The sequence below is a fragment of the Hippopotamus amphibius genome, chromosome 3 (assembly GCF_030028045.1).
Source record: "Hippopotamus amphibius kiboko isolate mHipAmp2 chromosome 3, mHipAmp2.hap2, whole genome shotgun sequence".
NCBI lineage: Eukaryota > Metazoa > Chordata > Mammalia > Artiodactyla > Hippopotamidae > Hippopotamus > Hippopotamus amphibius.
The window spans coordinates 75,893,363-75,911,176 of NC_080188.1; the positions used below are offsets into that span (position 1 = coordinate 75,893,363).

Here is a 17,814-nt window from a genome sequence, read left to right on the forward strand (position 1 = left end):
TGCCTGCGTTCACGGGGAGGCGCCAGCCGGGCCCGGCTAAGTTCCAGGGCACAGGTGGGGCCCTCGAAAGGGGCGTCCGGGGCCAGCCCGCCCAGAACCCAGGCGGGAGCAATCCTTCCAGGGGGCTCCGACACCCCGCTCCACGCACACGCGCTCGGGCCACTCCGAGCGCGCGCAGAACTTCGGCGAGGACGAGTACATCTTCTCCGCACCGTCTTCAAGCCACCTCCACGTACTCAGAGGCTTGCAGCACCTGGGCCGTTCCTCCCGCTTCTCCGTCAGACCCCTAGGAAGATTTTTAGCGGCTTGAGCTCCACGTTGGAGATGGCCGGGGGGTGGGGGAGTCCGCGCGGGCCGGGGGAGGGAAAGGGGGCCGGAAAGCTCCCTCCCTCCAGCCCAGTGGGTTCATCCTCCCTCCCGGGCGAGGGGCGGGCCGGGCCCGGGGTAAGGGAGGCCCTGGAAAGGTCCCCTCCCTGCTCACCTCCCGCAGCCCTCTCTTACTCACTTTCTCTCGGCGCCTCAGCTCGGCCGCCTCACGCCCGGGGTCGTGCGGAGGGGCCGCGTGAGGCGAGAGGAGCACGCGGGGGGCCACCGCGCCGCAGCCCCAGCCCCAGCCCGGCCGGGGCACCAGGGCCGTGCACGCCCCCGCCCGGACGGCGCGGCCAGGCGGGCGCGCGGGGCTCCGCGCCCTCGAGGCTGGCTCCGAGGGCTCCGCCGGGCCCTCCCCCTCCACCCGCCGCCGCCGCCGCCGCCGCCGCCGCCGCCGGGGCCCCTCCCCGCCGCGCCCGGGAGACCGCCGGGGCCGGGGGACGCGCTCGCGCCGGGGCCGCCCCCTCCCTCCCCCCAGCCCGGGCGGGGGCGCGCGAGCGGCGGTGACGTCAAGGGGCGCGCGGTGGCAGCACCTCCCCGCGCGCTAGTTAAAAAGAAGAAGAAAAGAGGGAACGAAACATGAGAGGCTGTGAGAGAAGCTGCAGCCGCCGGCAGAGGAGACCTCAGCATCATCTAGAGCCCAGCTCTGGCCCTGCCTCCGCCTGCCCCGCCGCCGCCACCGCCGTTTCTGTTTCTGCTACTGTCTCACCTAAACAACTCCCGTTACACGGACAAGTGAACCTCTGTGGCCGTCTTCTCCTCCTCTTCTTCCTCCTCTTCCAACTCCTTCTCCTCCTCCCACTTCCCAGCCGCAGCAGAAAGCCCCCCACCCAGCTGACACTGGCACCGCTGCAAACGGTGTCAACCGCACAACTTTATCGGGCTCCCCTGAGGCATTGGACGCATCGCCTCTTCTCTTATTTTTTGCAAAGTTGCATCGCTCTACATCTTTTCGCCCCTGCCACCTCTCTCTGCCTCTCGAGTGTCCTGCCGCCCCACAGCCTCCTCCTGGAGCTGCGCCCTAGTGCCCCTGCTGGGCAGTGGCCTTCCCCCCCCATCCTCCCGCGCCCAGCCCCTGCCGCGCGGGGCAGACGATGCTGAAGATGCTCTCCTTTAAGCTGCTGCTGCTGGCCATGGCTCTGGGCTTCTTTGAAGGAGATGCTAAGTTTGGGGAAAGAAGCGAAGGGAGCGGAGCAAGGAGGAGAAGGTGCCTGAATGGGAACCCCCCGAAGCGCCTGAAAAGGAGAGATAGACGGATGATGTCCCAGCAGGAGCTGCTGAGTGGGGGAGAGATGCTGTGCGGTGGCTTCTACCCTCGGCTGTCCTGCTGCCTGCGGAGTGACAGCCCCGGGCTGGGGCGCCTGGATAGCAAGGTAGGCATGCACCCGCTTCGCAGCTGCGAGATTGGCATACTGGCTGGGTGGGGTTCCCTGTGACTCCGGCAATGCGGGTGGCTGGAAGAGGGGCGAAACTTGTTTGGGGACTTCTTTTTGATGACTTTTCTAAAGCGCTAGAGTGATTCGTTTGTATTTCCTCTGGGGTGTGCAGATACCTCTCCCTCCCCCAAGAGTCCGCGGTCGGGATGCTGTGCAAAACTGCCTGTCTCAGAAAAGAGAAGCTTCCGTGGTACCCGCATTCTGGGCTGGGTAAATATTTTAAAAGAATCGCGATTAACAGTGTGTTTTGGATCGAATCGGGCATTGGCTGCGGTGAAACTGTAAATGAAGGTGACCGTGGTTTCAGGTTTATTTTTCTAGGGTAAAAAGATTTGTGCAGCTTTCTCCACGTGCTCGGTTAGAGAGAGGTTCGAATCGTAAAGGATGTTGAAGCATGGTTGGTTTATGATCCCCTACCCCGTCAGAGGGGGGTGTCTTGCATTACAATAGTTAAATAGCGAAAAAGAACTCTTGGTACTCCAGTTTAGAACCCCAAAATTGGCAAAAGATTTTGCTGGGGCGTGTTTATCACATAAAACCGAGGCGACTCTCCTCCTGTCATGTTTTGTAACATAAATTCGGACTTTCAATGGTAGTTAGTTGTCTAGGAAGATCTCTAAAACTTATTTTAGGTGTAACGGCATTTACATTTTCCCGATGTCAATTAGTTTGAATAAAAATGAAAATAGTGTTGGTTAGGTGTAAAGACATGCTTATATTTCACTTTACAACATCTTTCTTGCCCTGGGTTGCAGTAATGTGTGTTCTCTACTGTACTCCAAGGAAAGACTGGGGGGATCACGTCATTAACAATCCCTGCGCGTGAAATAAACAATCAGGTGTCTTTGCTCCCCTGCCCTTCCCCCATTTTAGGTTTAATTAAGAATTCCTCTGTTACAACACTGCAGTTGTCAAGGTCTGAGAGACTCTTGGAAAACTTGTGCTTCAGTCTTGCTGGCCCAGGCATTAAAAAAAAAAATACCCAGGCTGAATCTAATTTTTATGCTCAGTTCACGGTAGATTTCACTCTATTCTCATGTAAACAGCTCCTACGAATCAACATATGTGTCTGGGTGGTATCTCTCACTTTGTTTTGTAACAAAAAGCCATATTGCATCATTTAATTTGCTCAAGTCATGCAAATAGGAAAAAATCAATAGGACAAAAAGGGGTCGACTTATCCTCCTCCCCACTAAACTGCTGCCCACACACAGAGTCCTGTTGCTTATGGCAAAAGAATAACAACAACACCATTGTGTTTGTTAGTTGGTTCACTAATGGGTGAAACTAGAGAACATCATTCTCTTTCAGTCCCCAGCTCTGTCCAAATGTTCATGCCTTTTGAGGGAGCATTTGTCCAACTCCCTCTATTCCCAGCTGAGTGAGAACTGTCTTGCTGCAGGTTTTCAGCTGTAACTCTCTCTTTATTCTTACCGTATGCAGCAGTAGTCTGAGATTCAAGGAACAGATATTCCAGCATTTTATTCAAAACAATGTCATTAAGCTCCTGTGTTGTAATTGAATTAAAGTACAAAATCACTACATTCACATCAGCTCCAGGGTTTTTACCAGGAGCCAGACAGGACCAGGAAACTCAGAGAAAGGTTTAGAAATATTGGCATTAAGCCTCTCTGTGTGCAATATATGCTGTGAATACACCAATGATCCGCAGACCCCTGCAATACTGAACTCTTCCAGGTACAGGAGTGAAAACTTTTTCTTAACTAATTGTAGTGGGGAGCTGGGGGCAAGGTCCTGGGGGGCGGGGACTGAGGGGAGTTATACCCCTTAAGAGAAGTTATATAAATTTTTTTTAAAGAAATCATTGTTTAGGAAGCATTCTGCCATGTTAGCTATCCACATTCCTTTCCCTTTTATGTGCTTCCAATCTCCAACAAACCCCTACTCATTTGGAAAATGTGTCTGAATTAAATCTGGTACACTAGACTTCGTTGGTTCCATTACACGTAGTTTATAAACCAACAATACTCAAATTGTTCAAATCAGAGATTTGATGTAGTTATGCCTATGCATTCTTGACCCATGTTCGTTCTCAAGTTTTAATAGTTTTTAAAACATGTTATTTTATAATAAACTTCAGTGTTTCCCTTTTTTCCCCTAAGCCTTCCTGGCTTATAATATATGTTAGGGTCTTATTTCATAATGTGTGTACAGGAGAGATGATGGCTATTTGAAAGGGCCCTTTTTTGTTTATGAAAAAAAAATTTCCCCCAGAAAGATTTCTGCAACTTTTCAAGAAACTGCAGGAGTAGCTGTTTCCTAAAGGAAAAACTTCGTAGACTAATAGATACTAGCAAACTGGGTAGACTATTGATGATGCCTAGCTGTGCAGTTAAGTCCAGCTTCTAGACTAACCTATTTTCTTTAATGTAATGAACTATTGAATGTTATTGAGTTCAACTCTTTAACCATGGTATTATTCTTCTAAGTTATTCTACATTTTCATTTCTTTGTATATTTTAATAGTTTTGTATACTGGTCAACTACCATTACAAATAAGTACTGCCAAAATCTAGGAAGTTATATTGTCTTAGCAATATTTTTGTAGCTCCTAAATGCAAGATGCTAAAAGGATCTAATTCCCATTAGCCAAATTGAATCTGCAACCAACTGAAATACCCCAATTTCTAAAACTTAACTTGTAGCCACAGAGGCATAGAAGCTCTCTCTACCTTGGGTGGTTTCACAGCCAAAGCTGTCAAGGAATGGGTGAAAAGTAATTGTTTTCAAGTGTGCCCTTTTACAATCATTTGTTTGCTCTGGCTCTTTCAGGGACAAAGGCTATTGTTGAACACATCCAACTAAACAAATAACTCATCCTGGGGTCCCTTTAACAGCTGCCTTAGTACAATGATCTATTTACATATTAGCCTAAAATTGAAACTGAACTCTTTAATGACATAATCCAGCACTACAGTCCAGAGACGCATGTGTTCTACCCAACAGCTGAACAACCTTGTAGGCATATGATTTTTAGAAATAACTTCTCGTATACCAAGTGATCTTAAGGCATCATCTTAATATACTGTCTTGTATTTTCTCCTTTTGTCCCCTCATCAAGCCCATGTGGGTGCCTTTTTATCCTCTTTGTTTAGTTACTTGATAAATAAAGAGAAATACAGAAGGTCTCTGTCACCCATTTTACTATTTGTTGATAAACTATAGTTGTAGGCCACGCTTCACTGTGTATTCCAGGATTTATCTTACCTTCCTTCTATGGATTTTACTTTCATGTGGCTAAAGATTAAAGGATGACCTGCCAGATGTTATAAATTAGTCAGCCACAGTCATTACTAGGCACACTGTAATAATGTTTCGAAGTTTTATATGATTTCCAAAGTATATTTAGTTTAAACTGTTATAATTTGATGGTTTCATATATGGCTTTTAAAAATTGAAACAGGAAATTAGCTTAAATTTCTTCTTAAGATTGATGACATTGTCAGACATAAAGTTAAGGACCCCTATAGACACAGACACATAGGCAAAAAAAGAAGAAAAAAATACCCTACACACACCAGCACTCATCTGTCTAAGACAGCCTTGCAGCTTGGGCTGAGGCAGTTTAATTGACTTCAGTAAGACTATTGGTTCATTGAAACCAAAGCCAGAATGATGGCTCTATCTATCTTCAAATAGGTATTTACACTGCAGACCTCACACAGAGCAAAATGTTACCATCCTGCTGGGCCGGAACAGCATGAAACTTTACAGAGAATAATATTATACTTGATTTCAGATAATTTATTGAATCCTACTTCTGAAACTTTTGATGCGAGATCTTGTGGCCAGGACACATTCCAAAAATTGTAAAAGACAAAATTCTTTAGACACTAAAATCAAGCTCTTCCTGGATAGCAGCTGGGAGAGTATGTGGGGATCATTTTGTTTCAGCTATAAAAAATCGAAGCAGCCATATTCTCCATAAAACCAAAGGTAATTACAGTCCAGTTTTTCAACCAGCAAAAGAGGTGGTTTCAGCATCCTGCAGTTGTTTTGTTCTTAGTGGACTGCCGTATGATAAACAAACAGAACAAAGCTGAACAGTATTAATATTGAATAGATCTGGTGAGGTCTGCCAGAGTATGGGCAATAAAAGACATTTAAAACATTCTTGGAATGCAAATTCTAAGTGTCTGGTGTATGTTTCCTTTTAGAAAACTTTAACTGTTTAAACAATCGTCATTTAAATAAGTTGATAAAAATCAAAATGCAAACATAATTGTGATTAATAATAACTTTTCTGAATATTGTAGTTAGAACTCATCATATATACATATGTATTTTTTTTTCCAAAATAGACTAGCTTCTATTGGACTTTTAATTACTGCATGCTGAAATTTCAGCATGCCTTGTATTTAGTGATTTTGTTTTAGTTGCTTTGCTCTTTCAGATCCAAATTTTGGGATCACCTAGAATATCTTCATCCTGAAAAACAGAAGCCATACAATTCATTCAATTTAATCAAATTAGAACCTCAACTTGGGAATGGAATATTTGCTTTAAGCAGTGATCTAGAGTTTAAAATGTTAATTTCAGTTCATAGTTCTAAAGAAATAATTAAGTATAAACATAGTTATATAAACTAGGAAAATGCATAAAATTCAATTCCAGTATGGTGTTTTTTAAATACGAAAAATCAATGCTTAATTTAGACAGCACTACATTTCACATCTCAAATATTGTACTGATATTCTATATTTATTAGAGTAGGTCCTAAAGTTAGTTTTTTGAAGTTAGTTTTTTAAAGTTAGTACTAGACACTGAGACTTATTTTATCTACAAATTACTAACCTCAATGAAATAGTAACTCTCAAATTAGTCTTATTGATATAAAAAACACAATAATACCGTATAAACAAGGATACAAGTATGCCCTTTTTTCATTAAAACTCACTAAATACTATACAAAAGCACTTTTATTAAACTCTTGTGTTTATTCGTGCATATAACATACCTGAGGAGCTAGTTAGAAAATTTTTCCTGGCTAAAATATGACGAATAATAAAAAATGGTCTTAAACCTGTTTGCGTCAGCTTCAGGTATTATTTTTACAGAACATGAAAGGGAGATATTTCCCCTACCTTAGAAAACTTTCCCTATGCAATCTTTAGACTGAAAATTAATTAAAATGAGAACAATGTCATTCAAGTAACATCTTTGAGAATGTCATTAGGAATTTCAGGAGTGAAATAGATTTTTACCCAAGACGCAGATAAGCCATGTCTTAAAAAGTTCTGCTTTACATACAGTTGGATACAGGTATTTGGCGTTTTCAAGTTAAATGTCAGTCAGTATATACTTTGAGGCAGAGTAAGAAAAAGGGTTAAAGAGTCTAAATATAATTGTCATTTAATTTTTCACACCTGAAGGACAGATAAACAGACTTAGATTTGCAAGTGTAAAAAGCACGTCTGTGCATCCTTTTCCTTTGCCCTTCCATCCTAACCCAAGAGGCTGCGTTTGTGTTGGTATAAAGGCATTCCGTATTGTGACTTGGTGATTCTTTGCAGACAACAGCATTGGCTAAATGACATTTTTCTCTTTCCATGATGACCAAAAAATGTAACTAAACCTAACTTCGTGGAACTAAAAAGAAATTTGTTTCTGATTTATGGCTTTCAGATATTTTCTGTCACCAACAACACAGAATGCGGGAAGTTACTGGAGGAAATCAAATGTGCACTTTGCTCTCCACATTCTCAGAGCCTGTTCTACTCACCTGAGAGAGAAGCCTTGGAAAAAGACCTGGTACTTCCCCTCCTCTGCAAAGATTATTGCAAAGAATTCTTTTATACTTGCCGAGGCCATATTCCAGGTAAAAAAAAAAAAAAAAAAGGATAAATTAAATCAACTACTGCAGAATAGCTTTCCAAGATACCTGTTCCTAAGCCCTTGCTTATGAGAGTGTAAATTTTATCTCGCCTTTCAAAATATCTATTTTTACCTCATAATTAACTGTTCCAAACTTGTAACCTTTTATTGCTGCTAGAAGGATTACTATCATTTCAGCCTCCAAACAGTACATTGTTTTGTTGAAGTGTTTTATATTTCTTGTTAAACCGATAATACAGTTGGTAATCTTTACACACACTGGATTATCAGTACAGATTTCTTGTTAGTGTCTTTACTCATTAGTGTTGATATCAAGACAGTCTCCCCTTCCACATGGCTGATACATAAGAGCAGATTGTCCACTGACTTTTAAGGTATTTCCTTAAATAAAATATAATTTGAAAGCCCCCCAAAAGTAACACCTTACAGAGCACTTTCACATATAATGACTAATTTGTTCCTCATAAACCTGGTGAGGTAGATAGGAAAGGTCTAGTCATTTCCATTTGACAGATGAGGAAAACTGAGCCTTGGGAGAAGTTAAATGCCTTAACCAAAGTCGTGCAATGAGAAAATGATAGGTTAGGTGAAGGTCAAGTTCTTGTACTTACAGTGTCCCAAGTATACCTGGTCACTATCATCTTTTGGACCCTAATAAACATATAGGTTCTTGGGCATTGATTAATTTTACCATCAGAAGCTTGTAAACCTTGGTGGTTGTTGCTTTAGTTGGAAGAATCAACACAGAGGTAGAAAAGAATTTAACGAGACAGATTCTGTTTAGTTAGGCAGTGTCACACACAAACAAATCAACTGAAGCTAACAGTTTATAAAACTCAATGGCATTGAAGTAAAAGACAAGCTTTAAGAACTGTAGGATGCACTTGGAGAATTTTCTTTAACTGCAATGCACATTTTACTTTTTTCTCTGACCCAGAAAAGTGTGGATTTTTGAATTTTTTTATAGAGCTCTCTTAATGGCCTAAGAAAACATTTTGACTAGGGTTGCTTGCTTCCTTTGGTGCACCATAACATGTATCGAAACCCATTCAATGTGAAAATATTATTATTGTCTTTATAAACTACAGTCGTGTTTCTAAGGCTTTCCTTAAACCAGCTGTTTCTCCCTCTTTATCACATTCCCCAAAACAAAGTAGGATAGGTCACGGTTGCCTAGATGGCCTGCCGAGAAGCGATAACAGATTAGGTCCCTTAAAGGTTTGCTGCAAATTTCCAGTCTGGAAAGCTTGCCTTTACCACTACAAATTGAAAATGGTATTGACACTCAGCATTTTTAGCTACCTTTATCTACTTGAGATAAATACCACGAGGCTGGATTTAGAGACTCATCTGTGGGGTGCTTCCTATATTTGAAGTTATTTTAGCTTCCAAAACAAACAACAAAAAGCAATATCCACTGAAAGAGAGAGCACAGCAAACAGATCAGGAGCCAGAACTGCAAGCACCTCACTCCCCAGATCAACATATGTGGTGACGAATGACAAATTTATTTTTCTACAAAGTTTGTATATATGTAAAACTGCTGAAGTGCATCAAGATGTCAAGTGCTTTCGGTGGCCACCCAGGCAGCCTTGAAAGATAACCAGATGAAAGCTCCACTCCAGTGGTGGGGGGAGCAGGCAGGGTGCTTTTCAGGGCCAGGCCAGCAGGCTTTAGCAGCGAGCAGAGGGGCTTCCTCTGCATCCATCAAATGCTAATAATCGCTCTAAATACTTGTCCCCAAAGTGAGCTGTAATAACACACGCTTTGTGTTACTTATGTTGATCAATTTGTTAGCCAGACTGATCCTTGGCACGTAGGTTACCGTTTCCTAAAGCGAGATGAATCAGATGGTAATCCTCCCCTCAGCCCTGGCCCCCAACACAGAGGCTCTTTAGAATTCTAGAACACTCATTTTTCAGAAATTGCTCAAAAAGCAAAGTGGTAACATTTTCACCTTCCTAAGTCTATGTGGTGACATGGGTTGCTTTTCTCTGAAGTTCAAAATGGTGACAAACAGCTACTTTGTGATTCTTTTATTTATGCATTTATTTTTACCATCCTCATTCTTAACCTCATCTTTCTACAAATCAAAGACATGAAGAGGAAGGGTCTTAAGGGTTGTAGTTTGCTAAGAGAAGGGAAATGCTGAAAGGGGTTGAAAGAGAGAAAATAATTCCAGAAACACCTTCTTTTCTTCCCCCATGGCCCGATACATAAAGAATTAAACGCATAAACAGTCTGTCCCTTTGCTTCACCCTCACGGCTTTAAGAAAGTGCCACTCACACTGGGATACATGTATACCCGAAAGACAGCTACTTTCTAGAAACTTTAATTCATAAAAGTTCATGGTCTGCTTATTTCCTCAAAAATGAAAAAAAGTTAAAAATCACTACAGTAAGCTTAAAGAAAAAAAATCACTACATTAAGGGTACACTAGAGTTTTATTAATCATAATATTCTCCAGTTGTGAATTTACTTAAGGAGATAAACTCTTAAAACTTCTTAAAAAACACCAAAATTTCATTTTTAAAAAACATAGAAACTCTTTTCTGGATACCACAGGTCTCGTCTTCTGCCTGAATTACAATGAACACAGGAGATGCTTTTCTGTTCACTAAATGATGGCCTAATAAATACCTTCTGTGGAAGGGATATGAAAGGACATCCCTGGGCCTTGCTTCTCCCTTTACACTCGTATCGTAATGATTTTTATCACTCTTGGACTGTCATCTCTCAGTCGTAGGTTATGGTAGTGTGAAATGTCTGTACACAATTAGTTCAATTGGTTTAATCCTGTTGCTAAACAGGCCAAGGTCAAGGATTTGATTCCACTGAGTTTCTCGAGTCCATAGCCACTCCTGACCCCAGTCAGCTATCTTACACGTGTCTCATTAGTGCCCAAGAGAGCTAACCAGAGTGGATAGATGAATACACCAAAATCCACTCGCTCTGCTAGAAAAATGCTCTCGAGTGCAGGCCTTACAGATGGTGGGGTTTTGGTTTTTTTTTTTTTTTTTTTTTTTTTTTTTCTTATGATGAACAGCATCTATGATGAGGAAAAAATAACTTTTCTCTAGCATACATGCTCAGAGAAAAGCTAGAGCTTAGAAAACTGCACAGAGAATATTTATTTACATGTCAGTATTTTATAGAGTGCTTTGTGGTATAGTAGGACTGGGTTTATGATCCAGGAGAAGAGTTGCAGTTCAAAACATTTGATAAATTATCAGGAGTCATAAAAAAATTACAGCTGCTGGACTCATCAGTGTACTTCCATTGTTAGTGGACTTGATCATACCATGATGATCCAGCGTGAGCTACACACCTTCCGTAAAATGCTCTTCAGTGTTTCCTTCCAAACAGAAGGGTACCATTTGGTAAATTATCTTTCCCTGGCAGTAAATGTTAGCCCCTTGTCCTGAAACCAGATCTCTTTTCGTTCTTCACAGAAAAACATATCTTATTCATCACTGTCTATAAAATCGGATCCTTTAAGGTAGAGTACTAGTAAAAGTATTAGATGTTTCAATTCACTGTATCATAATTGTCAGAAAAATGCCCATATTTTTATGTAAAAGTCTCCTGAGTTGGCTCTCTTCTTCCCATTTAGATTCTTCAGTTTGTCTCAATGCTGCAGAAAGCTCAGAGTAATTCATTGTTAACATGCTGGTTTGGTTTGGTTTGGTTTCCTTTTGTTTAATTTGCTAGGAGAGTATAGTATCTCCGGAGCGACAGAGTTTATGAATCTGCACTCATTCATCTTCAGATGTTCCATTTGAAAATGATTTCTCATTTCCTCATGTTTGTCCCCAGCTAATAATTCCTTATAAAATGGAATCAGCCACTGGCATTGTTCATTAATTTCCCCTTAAGATGGTATTGGTTTGCAGACTGTAATGCTGGAAAAAAGATATTTTTTTATAAAGTGAACTCAAAATTACCTCTGAATTGCACTATGAAATTTTTCTGTGACCCCCACAGGCAAATAATCACATTAAAACAAAATTTCTCCCTCACACATTCAGTTACAAATAGATCCATAGTATGACAGTCTTCCTGCATGCCTCATATTGGCATGGAAAACTTCCTGCCTGAAGGTAAATATATATCTATATCTACATATCTACATCTATATTTATATGTAAAACATCTAGCCCCCCCAAAATATCTAGCCCCAAACTAGGAAAACTTTGATTTAGCAACTCAATTTTCCTTCTCTTATTTTTGCCTCAAGCAGAATTATTTAACACTACTGGGCAGTTTTCATCTGATGCTTAGCCGTTAAAGAATGGAGGAGAAAAGTTATCTTTTGCAAACAGTAAATTGCTGAAGATGAGTAAATGCTGCTGCAGCCTTCATTCCTCTCCCCAATTTCTAATCCCTGGATTTTTTTCAAAGAAAGATAACCTCCTTCCAGCTGCCTTGCTCCTCCCAGGGAGAACCCTTCCCAGCTGCCATGTCTCCTTATTCTGCCCACCCCCCCACAGCATGAGTGTGCACGCGCACGCACACACACACACTCTCTCTCTCCCCTCCCCCCCCACGGACATCTGCTCTTATTTGCCAGTTTCCCAAAGACAAGATGTTTCCCAATATCTTAGCCAGATATTGGCCTCGAAGAGTCTGTATCAGAAATTTAGAGGTGATACATTTCACCCAATAGTTGGGTCAAAAGGTATATTATGTTTTAAGCATTTAGGACCCTCAGATTCCAAGATTAGTTTTAGGTTTGAGGGGACCTATATCAAGCTCACAGAAAATCAACTCTTTAGTGTCTTTATGTTCCACTAATGAGCCTCACTTAGTTGTCCCCAAATTCTTGTTCTTGCAAATCCTTGTAAACTTGCATCCATTATACAACTTCTAAACCTCAACTAAGTTACCAGGTACCTTTATCACAAAACTGATTGGGAGTACAATAGTCTAATTTGCTAGGAAAAAATCAAGATGTTGAGCATATTAAAGGTATGAAACCCGAAGCAGGAATTTGGGACATCATGTAACGTCAACTCTGGTAGCAACATCAGATTTTAATAGCAAAATTGTCAGAATATGAAAGTGAATCTTATTCATTAATATGCCCCCCCACAAAAAAAACCTACCTGATACATTCAAATTGTAAAAGAAATGTCAAAATTGTTTTTTATAGTAAGATCTTCTTTCTTATTTTTATTTGATAAAAATTGTTAATATATAAGAAATGAAAACAAAGGTCTTTCTTTCAGATCCCTTTAAGTCTACTCTGCATTTTTGTTTTGACTTGTTTTAGTATTTTTTTCAGTGAGGGGTAGTGTGTCGGCTATTCTGTTTGAGAAGATTGACAAGATACTTTAAAGATAATTTTTGTATTACAAAACAGTCATTATCTCCTGTAAGTGAGCAAGAAAAAGGCACCAACACATTTGAATATAGAGGCTCTGTTACTGGCATCAGTTCATTGCTTGATCATTGCAGGGAGTCAGTCATTTACTGTAGCATATAATGAATGACCTTGGGATAGTAACTAGATTTATTATTTAATCATATATGAATGACAATACAATAAGTATTGTAAAATGACCCAAACTGGCTCCTGATGGTCTATCTCTTGATCGCAATTTGTTCTTCTTAGGAAGTTATTAGTACTGTAGGAAAAAAAATGCTGAATAGTCATCAGATGAGCTTGAAAGTGCAACATATGGTAACTGAGGAGGCTTGAAAATAGATTTAATGCAATAACAAGATTAATGCTGGGTTCGTATTAGGTCTATTTCCTATGAGCCTTTTAAGACATCCAACACAATATCATTTAACTTTTACTGCAATTTTTAAATTTTGGTTAAAAAAGAAATAGAAATCCCAAGCTCTTCTTTCTTTTTATATTTTGTCTGTATATTTTCCTAGAATAGTCATATAGTTCCCCCAAAATTCTTTACCTGTATTTTGTCTTTCAAAAGTGGTGTTTTTACTGTGACACTAAATACTTCTAAGGTGTCCTTTTACATTTTTTAAAGGTTCCCTTCAAACTACTGCTGATGAGTTTTGCTTTTACTATGCAAGAAAAGATGGTGGCTTGTGCTTTCCAGATTTTCCAAGAAAACAAATCAGAGGACCAGCATCTAACTACTTGGACCAGATGGAAGAATACGACAAAGTGGAAGAGATCAGCAGGTTCATAAAGATAAATGTTCTTTACTCTTAACAAAACAAAACAAAACAAAAAAACCTGACAAGTCTTGTGGTTTTGACAGTGAGTCAACTGGCTATGCTCATGTCCAGCAGCTATATCCTCCAGATGCTTTTTGTTTGCTTTTTGGTAGTTTGCTTCTCTAAAGTCATATTCACTTAAATGCTTTTAACGCTGAGACTACTAATCTTCTATTTTGAGCTTGGCTTCTCTGTGTTTCATGCGAATTTTATGAGTATAGTTTTAAACTTGAATTTTATGATTGTTGTTAGCTTATGGCACTGTGGAAACATCCAGTACAATTATTATTAGCAAATCAGAGTTTTATAAGTAGTTCTTAGGACTTTCTGAGTGCCTTTCTGTAAGGTTTAATTACTGTGAGTAAAGCTAATTTTAATTATAGTCACTGAAAGATGAGACAGTGAGCTTGTGAAATTTTAAAATACTTATGTGTTTTGATTCTCTCCTTTATTTTCCAATAGAAGGCTTTTTGGTTTTGTTTTTTTTTCCATTGAAAATAAAAGAATCAATTGTGACCTTGGGTTAGCAGCCCTTCGTGATTATCAAAACTGTTGAGTGCTAGAGGAAATATATTTTGAAAAGGATGCTAAGTGCATCTCTTACCTCCGTCATCTCAAGAAAAGCTTACTGGTTTTCTTTAATTTGTTTAGAAAGCACAAACACAACTGCTTCTGTATTCAGGAGGTTGTGAGTGGGCTGCGCCAGCCTGTCAGCGCCCTGCATAGTGGGGATGGCTCACACCGTCTCTTCATTCTGGAAAAAGAAGGTTACGTGAAGATACTTACCCCTGAAGGAGAAATTATCAAGGAGCCTTATTTGGACATTCACAAACTTGTTCAAAGTGGAATAAAGGTTGGCTTTTTAAATTTTATTTCTCTTTGCTCTGGCTATGTTAATTTTATTTTAGTGTTATCCTCACTAAAGGTATCTCTTTGTAATAAAAGAAAGAATATAGGAGAAAATAAGGAGACAACATAAGGGAACAATAATTATGGCAACTAAACTGGGACAGTGACATTAAATTTTTAATGTTATTTGGTGACTATTTAAGCAGTGCAATCAGATTGATATTTTTGACATGGTTTCCCTATGTAATTTACATATTTAAAATAATTCTTGGTTTTATAAAGTATTTGTTTAAATATTGTTTAACAGTCATTAATATTGTATAACAGCATTTGCCAGCAGAAACAAAGAGGTCTTTGGGTTATTTTGGCAATTGCAAGTCATTCTTTTACCATATCTGTGTTTGAGTCTGTCATAAAAAAATGCTACCTATGCTGTGATTTCCTTGCACAATATTTTCACAGGTAAGTCAAATATTTTTATCTATAATTAGCCACCTTTATAATATATAAGCACATCTATTGCCTTCTTTCCCACTTCTCCAATTTGGATTCTCATGTTAAATAGTCCAGTAGGTATGTAAATTAAATTATTGTCAAGTTTATTTCACAAGACAGTAACACAGTACAACGTTAGCAGCACTAAGCTATAAGGCAAATTGTGGCATTCTAAAATTGAGACATTTTAACAGCTCATGACTGTTTTAGAATGAAACAAATTAAGTATGATTTGGGAAGAACTGATTATCTTTTTCATTTCTTAACTGGAGAAAAAAATCAAAGGAGGATTTATACCCTTCTACCCATATGGAAATAAGCTCCTCCTTGTTTTGTTGATCTCTAGTCAAAGGTAAGAACATCAGAACCAGAAGAAACAAATCAGAAAATATAAATATATTCCTGATATCTATCTATTCAATATCTACCATGTGAAATAATTAGGATGACTCAGTTCGAGTACAGAGAATGCCTATTGTTGGGACCACCCAGCCTCAAGGCCGTGTTGTGACAAGCATCACCAAGACATACTCCATCAGAAAAGCACCTTATCGTACTTGTGATCCTTTAAGGAAAAGGACTTTGGCACCAAGACACAGATCATTTGGAAAAGCTGTTTAAATCAGTAGTTCCAACTTTCTCCCAATAACATTTTTCATGGCAATTCACAGCAAATAATCCAAAGCCCCTTAAAATGAAGCATTAGTGTTTTGAACATCAGAGTTCAATAACTACATTCTGAAATGTTTTCTGATAACTCACGGCCAGGGGTGCCTCCTGAGGAAGAATAAAGGTGCGGCAGCCAGCGTATTACTCACTACATGTGTTTTTCTTACCTTGAAACATGATCTCTATAAGATAAAAAATTGGGGAAAGTATTTTAAAAATGATCACCTATAATCCCATCAATTAAAGAATATCACTATTAACATTTTAATATACTTTCTTCCAGTTTTTCTATTAAAATTAAATGAATTTTTCCTTCCTACAGAGTAACACAGGTCCATATTACTAAATGTGGAAACACAGAAGAACATGTTTTCTTGTAGCTTTTTTCCTAAGAAGTGTTAAAATAAAGTGGAAATCAAACCATATGTACATCTTTTTAGCCTTCTTTTTTCACCTAACAGTATGTCATGAGTATGTTACCAGATTTGGAAACTTTTCTCAAAAAACTTAGTTTTTGTCTCTTTCAAGTGTTCCGTTTCCTTATTATGAGATATTTAGGAAGACCATCAGTATTTTCTATTTAGAATTCTTGTATATATTATTTATCCTGATCGTGGATGATTTCTTTAAAATTCACTGATAGAAAGAGCATTAGCGGGTTGAAGGACATATGCCATGGTACACACTGCCAGTTTGCTGTAAAATACATCTTCAGGTATTTGAGACAGTAATATATGGTTTTCAAATACTATTTTACTTAAAATATTGGTATTAAAAATATGTATATGATAAAATGTAGGTGAAAGAAATGGGCTCAGAATACTTGAAAATTTTGTCGTGAGAAGGAAAAAACTGATGTTCTTGTTTCAACTTCAATTTAACTGCCTAAAGAAGGCCTTCCTTCTAATTAGAGTTACTTCAGACGCCCTCTTGTCATTTATGCCCTTTCATTGGGATATGAATGAAAGTTTATCTTCTCTGGCTTTGAGACATCTCAACATGCAATAAAATTATGCAAGCCAGGTTATGACAGTGCCATGATTCTGCGGTACATATGTTCTGTAGGCCTCTAGGAATTCTGCAGAACCCTTTTTCACCTTCCTTTCCTAGGAGAGCTGCAGAGCTTCTGGGGCTTAAAATAAACTTCAGAATCCATTCTTCTACATATTTCTACATAGGTAGAGTTACATAAAATGACATATATCAAAATGTGTATTTTGGATTCCCGTAGTATTCGGCACTAGCGATATCAGTAAGGTAGGAATCTATCACATGGCTGTTTGGGTGTATACTGTGTAGGGGGTACCAAGATCTCATCCTTATCGCCTCAAGTAGGTTATACAACAGCTGGCCTTTATCTCAGTATCCAAGGAAGTGCTGTCATACATCACAGATTGCAAATGTTAGAAGTGGCTACTCTTGGTTTGATGGGGCTGATGCCAGCACATTCATGAGTTGATTATATCATTGAATTTTGTGGAATGCCTCTCAAAGACTTCTGAAGTGAAAACATCACAGTCATTTCATAGTAATTTTTCAGGCTTCTTGATATGTGAATAGTTAGTGTGTACATGGCAGTATTCTGTGTTTGTCAATGATCATTTTGCATTAATAATACAAATAGGATTTTCATAAATTATTATGCATATCACTTCTTCTCTAGTCTTTCAGTTTTAAAAATCCTAAGGGAGGGAATAAAGCTGTTTTAACAGATCAAAGTATTGATTGCAATATTCAAATCACAGAATTAATACTGTATACTAAACCTAACCTTGATATGTTTGAAATGAATACAGGACGAACCACAGTGGTGATCCCCCCATGATATTAATTAATGACCAGTATGAGTATATTAAATCAGACATAAAGAGGAATTCTTGATCATAAGAGTTTCTGAAAGCTAGTGCTGGGTATAAGGGAGTCTGGAATTCCTTTTCTGCTAATTGTCAA

General features: G+C 39.4%; 1 protein-coding gene across 1 annotated transcript in view; it reads left to right on the forward strand.

Annotated features, from left to right (window-relative positions):
• The first annotated feature begins 948 nt into the window (after nt 1-948).
• HHIP (hedgehog interacting protein) overlaps nt 949-17,814 on the forward strand; it is an 89,557-nt gene continuing 72,691 nt past the window's right edge. The window contains exons 1-4 of the mRNA XM_057727789.1: nt 949-1,742; nt 7,452-7,644; nt 13,659-13,815; nt 14,503-14,704. Of these exons, the coding sequence (XP_057583772.1) occupies nt 1,464-1,742; nt 7,452-7,644; nt 13,659-13,815; nt 14,503-14,704 (831 nt within the window). The 5' untranslated portion in view covers nt 949-1,463. The remainder of the gene's footprint in view (nt 1,743-7,451; nt 7,645-13,658; nt 13,816-14,502; nt 14,705-17,814) is intronic.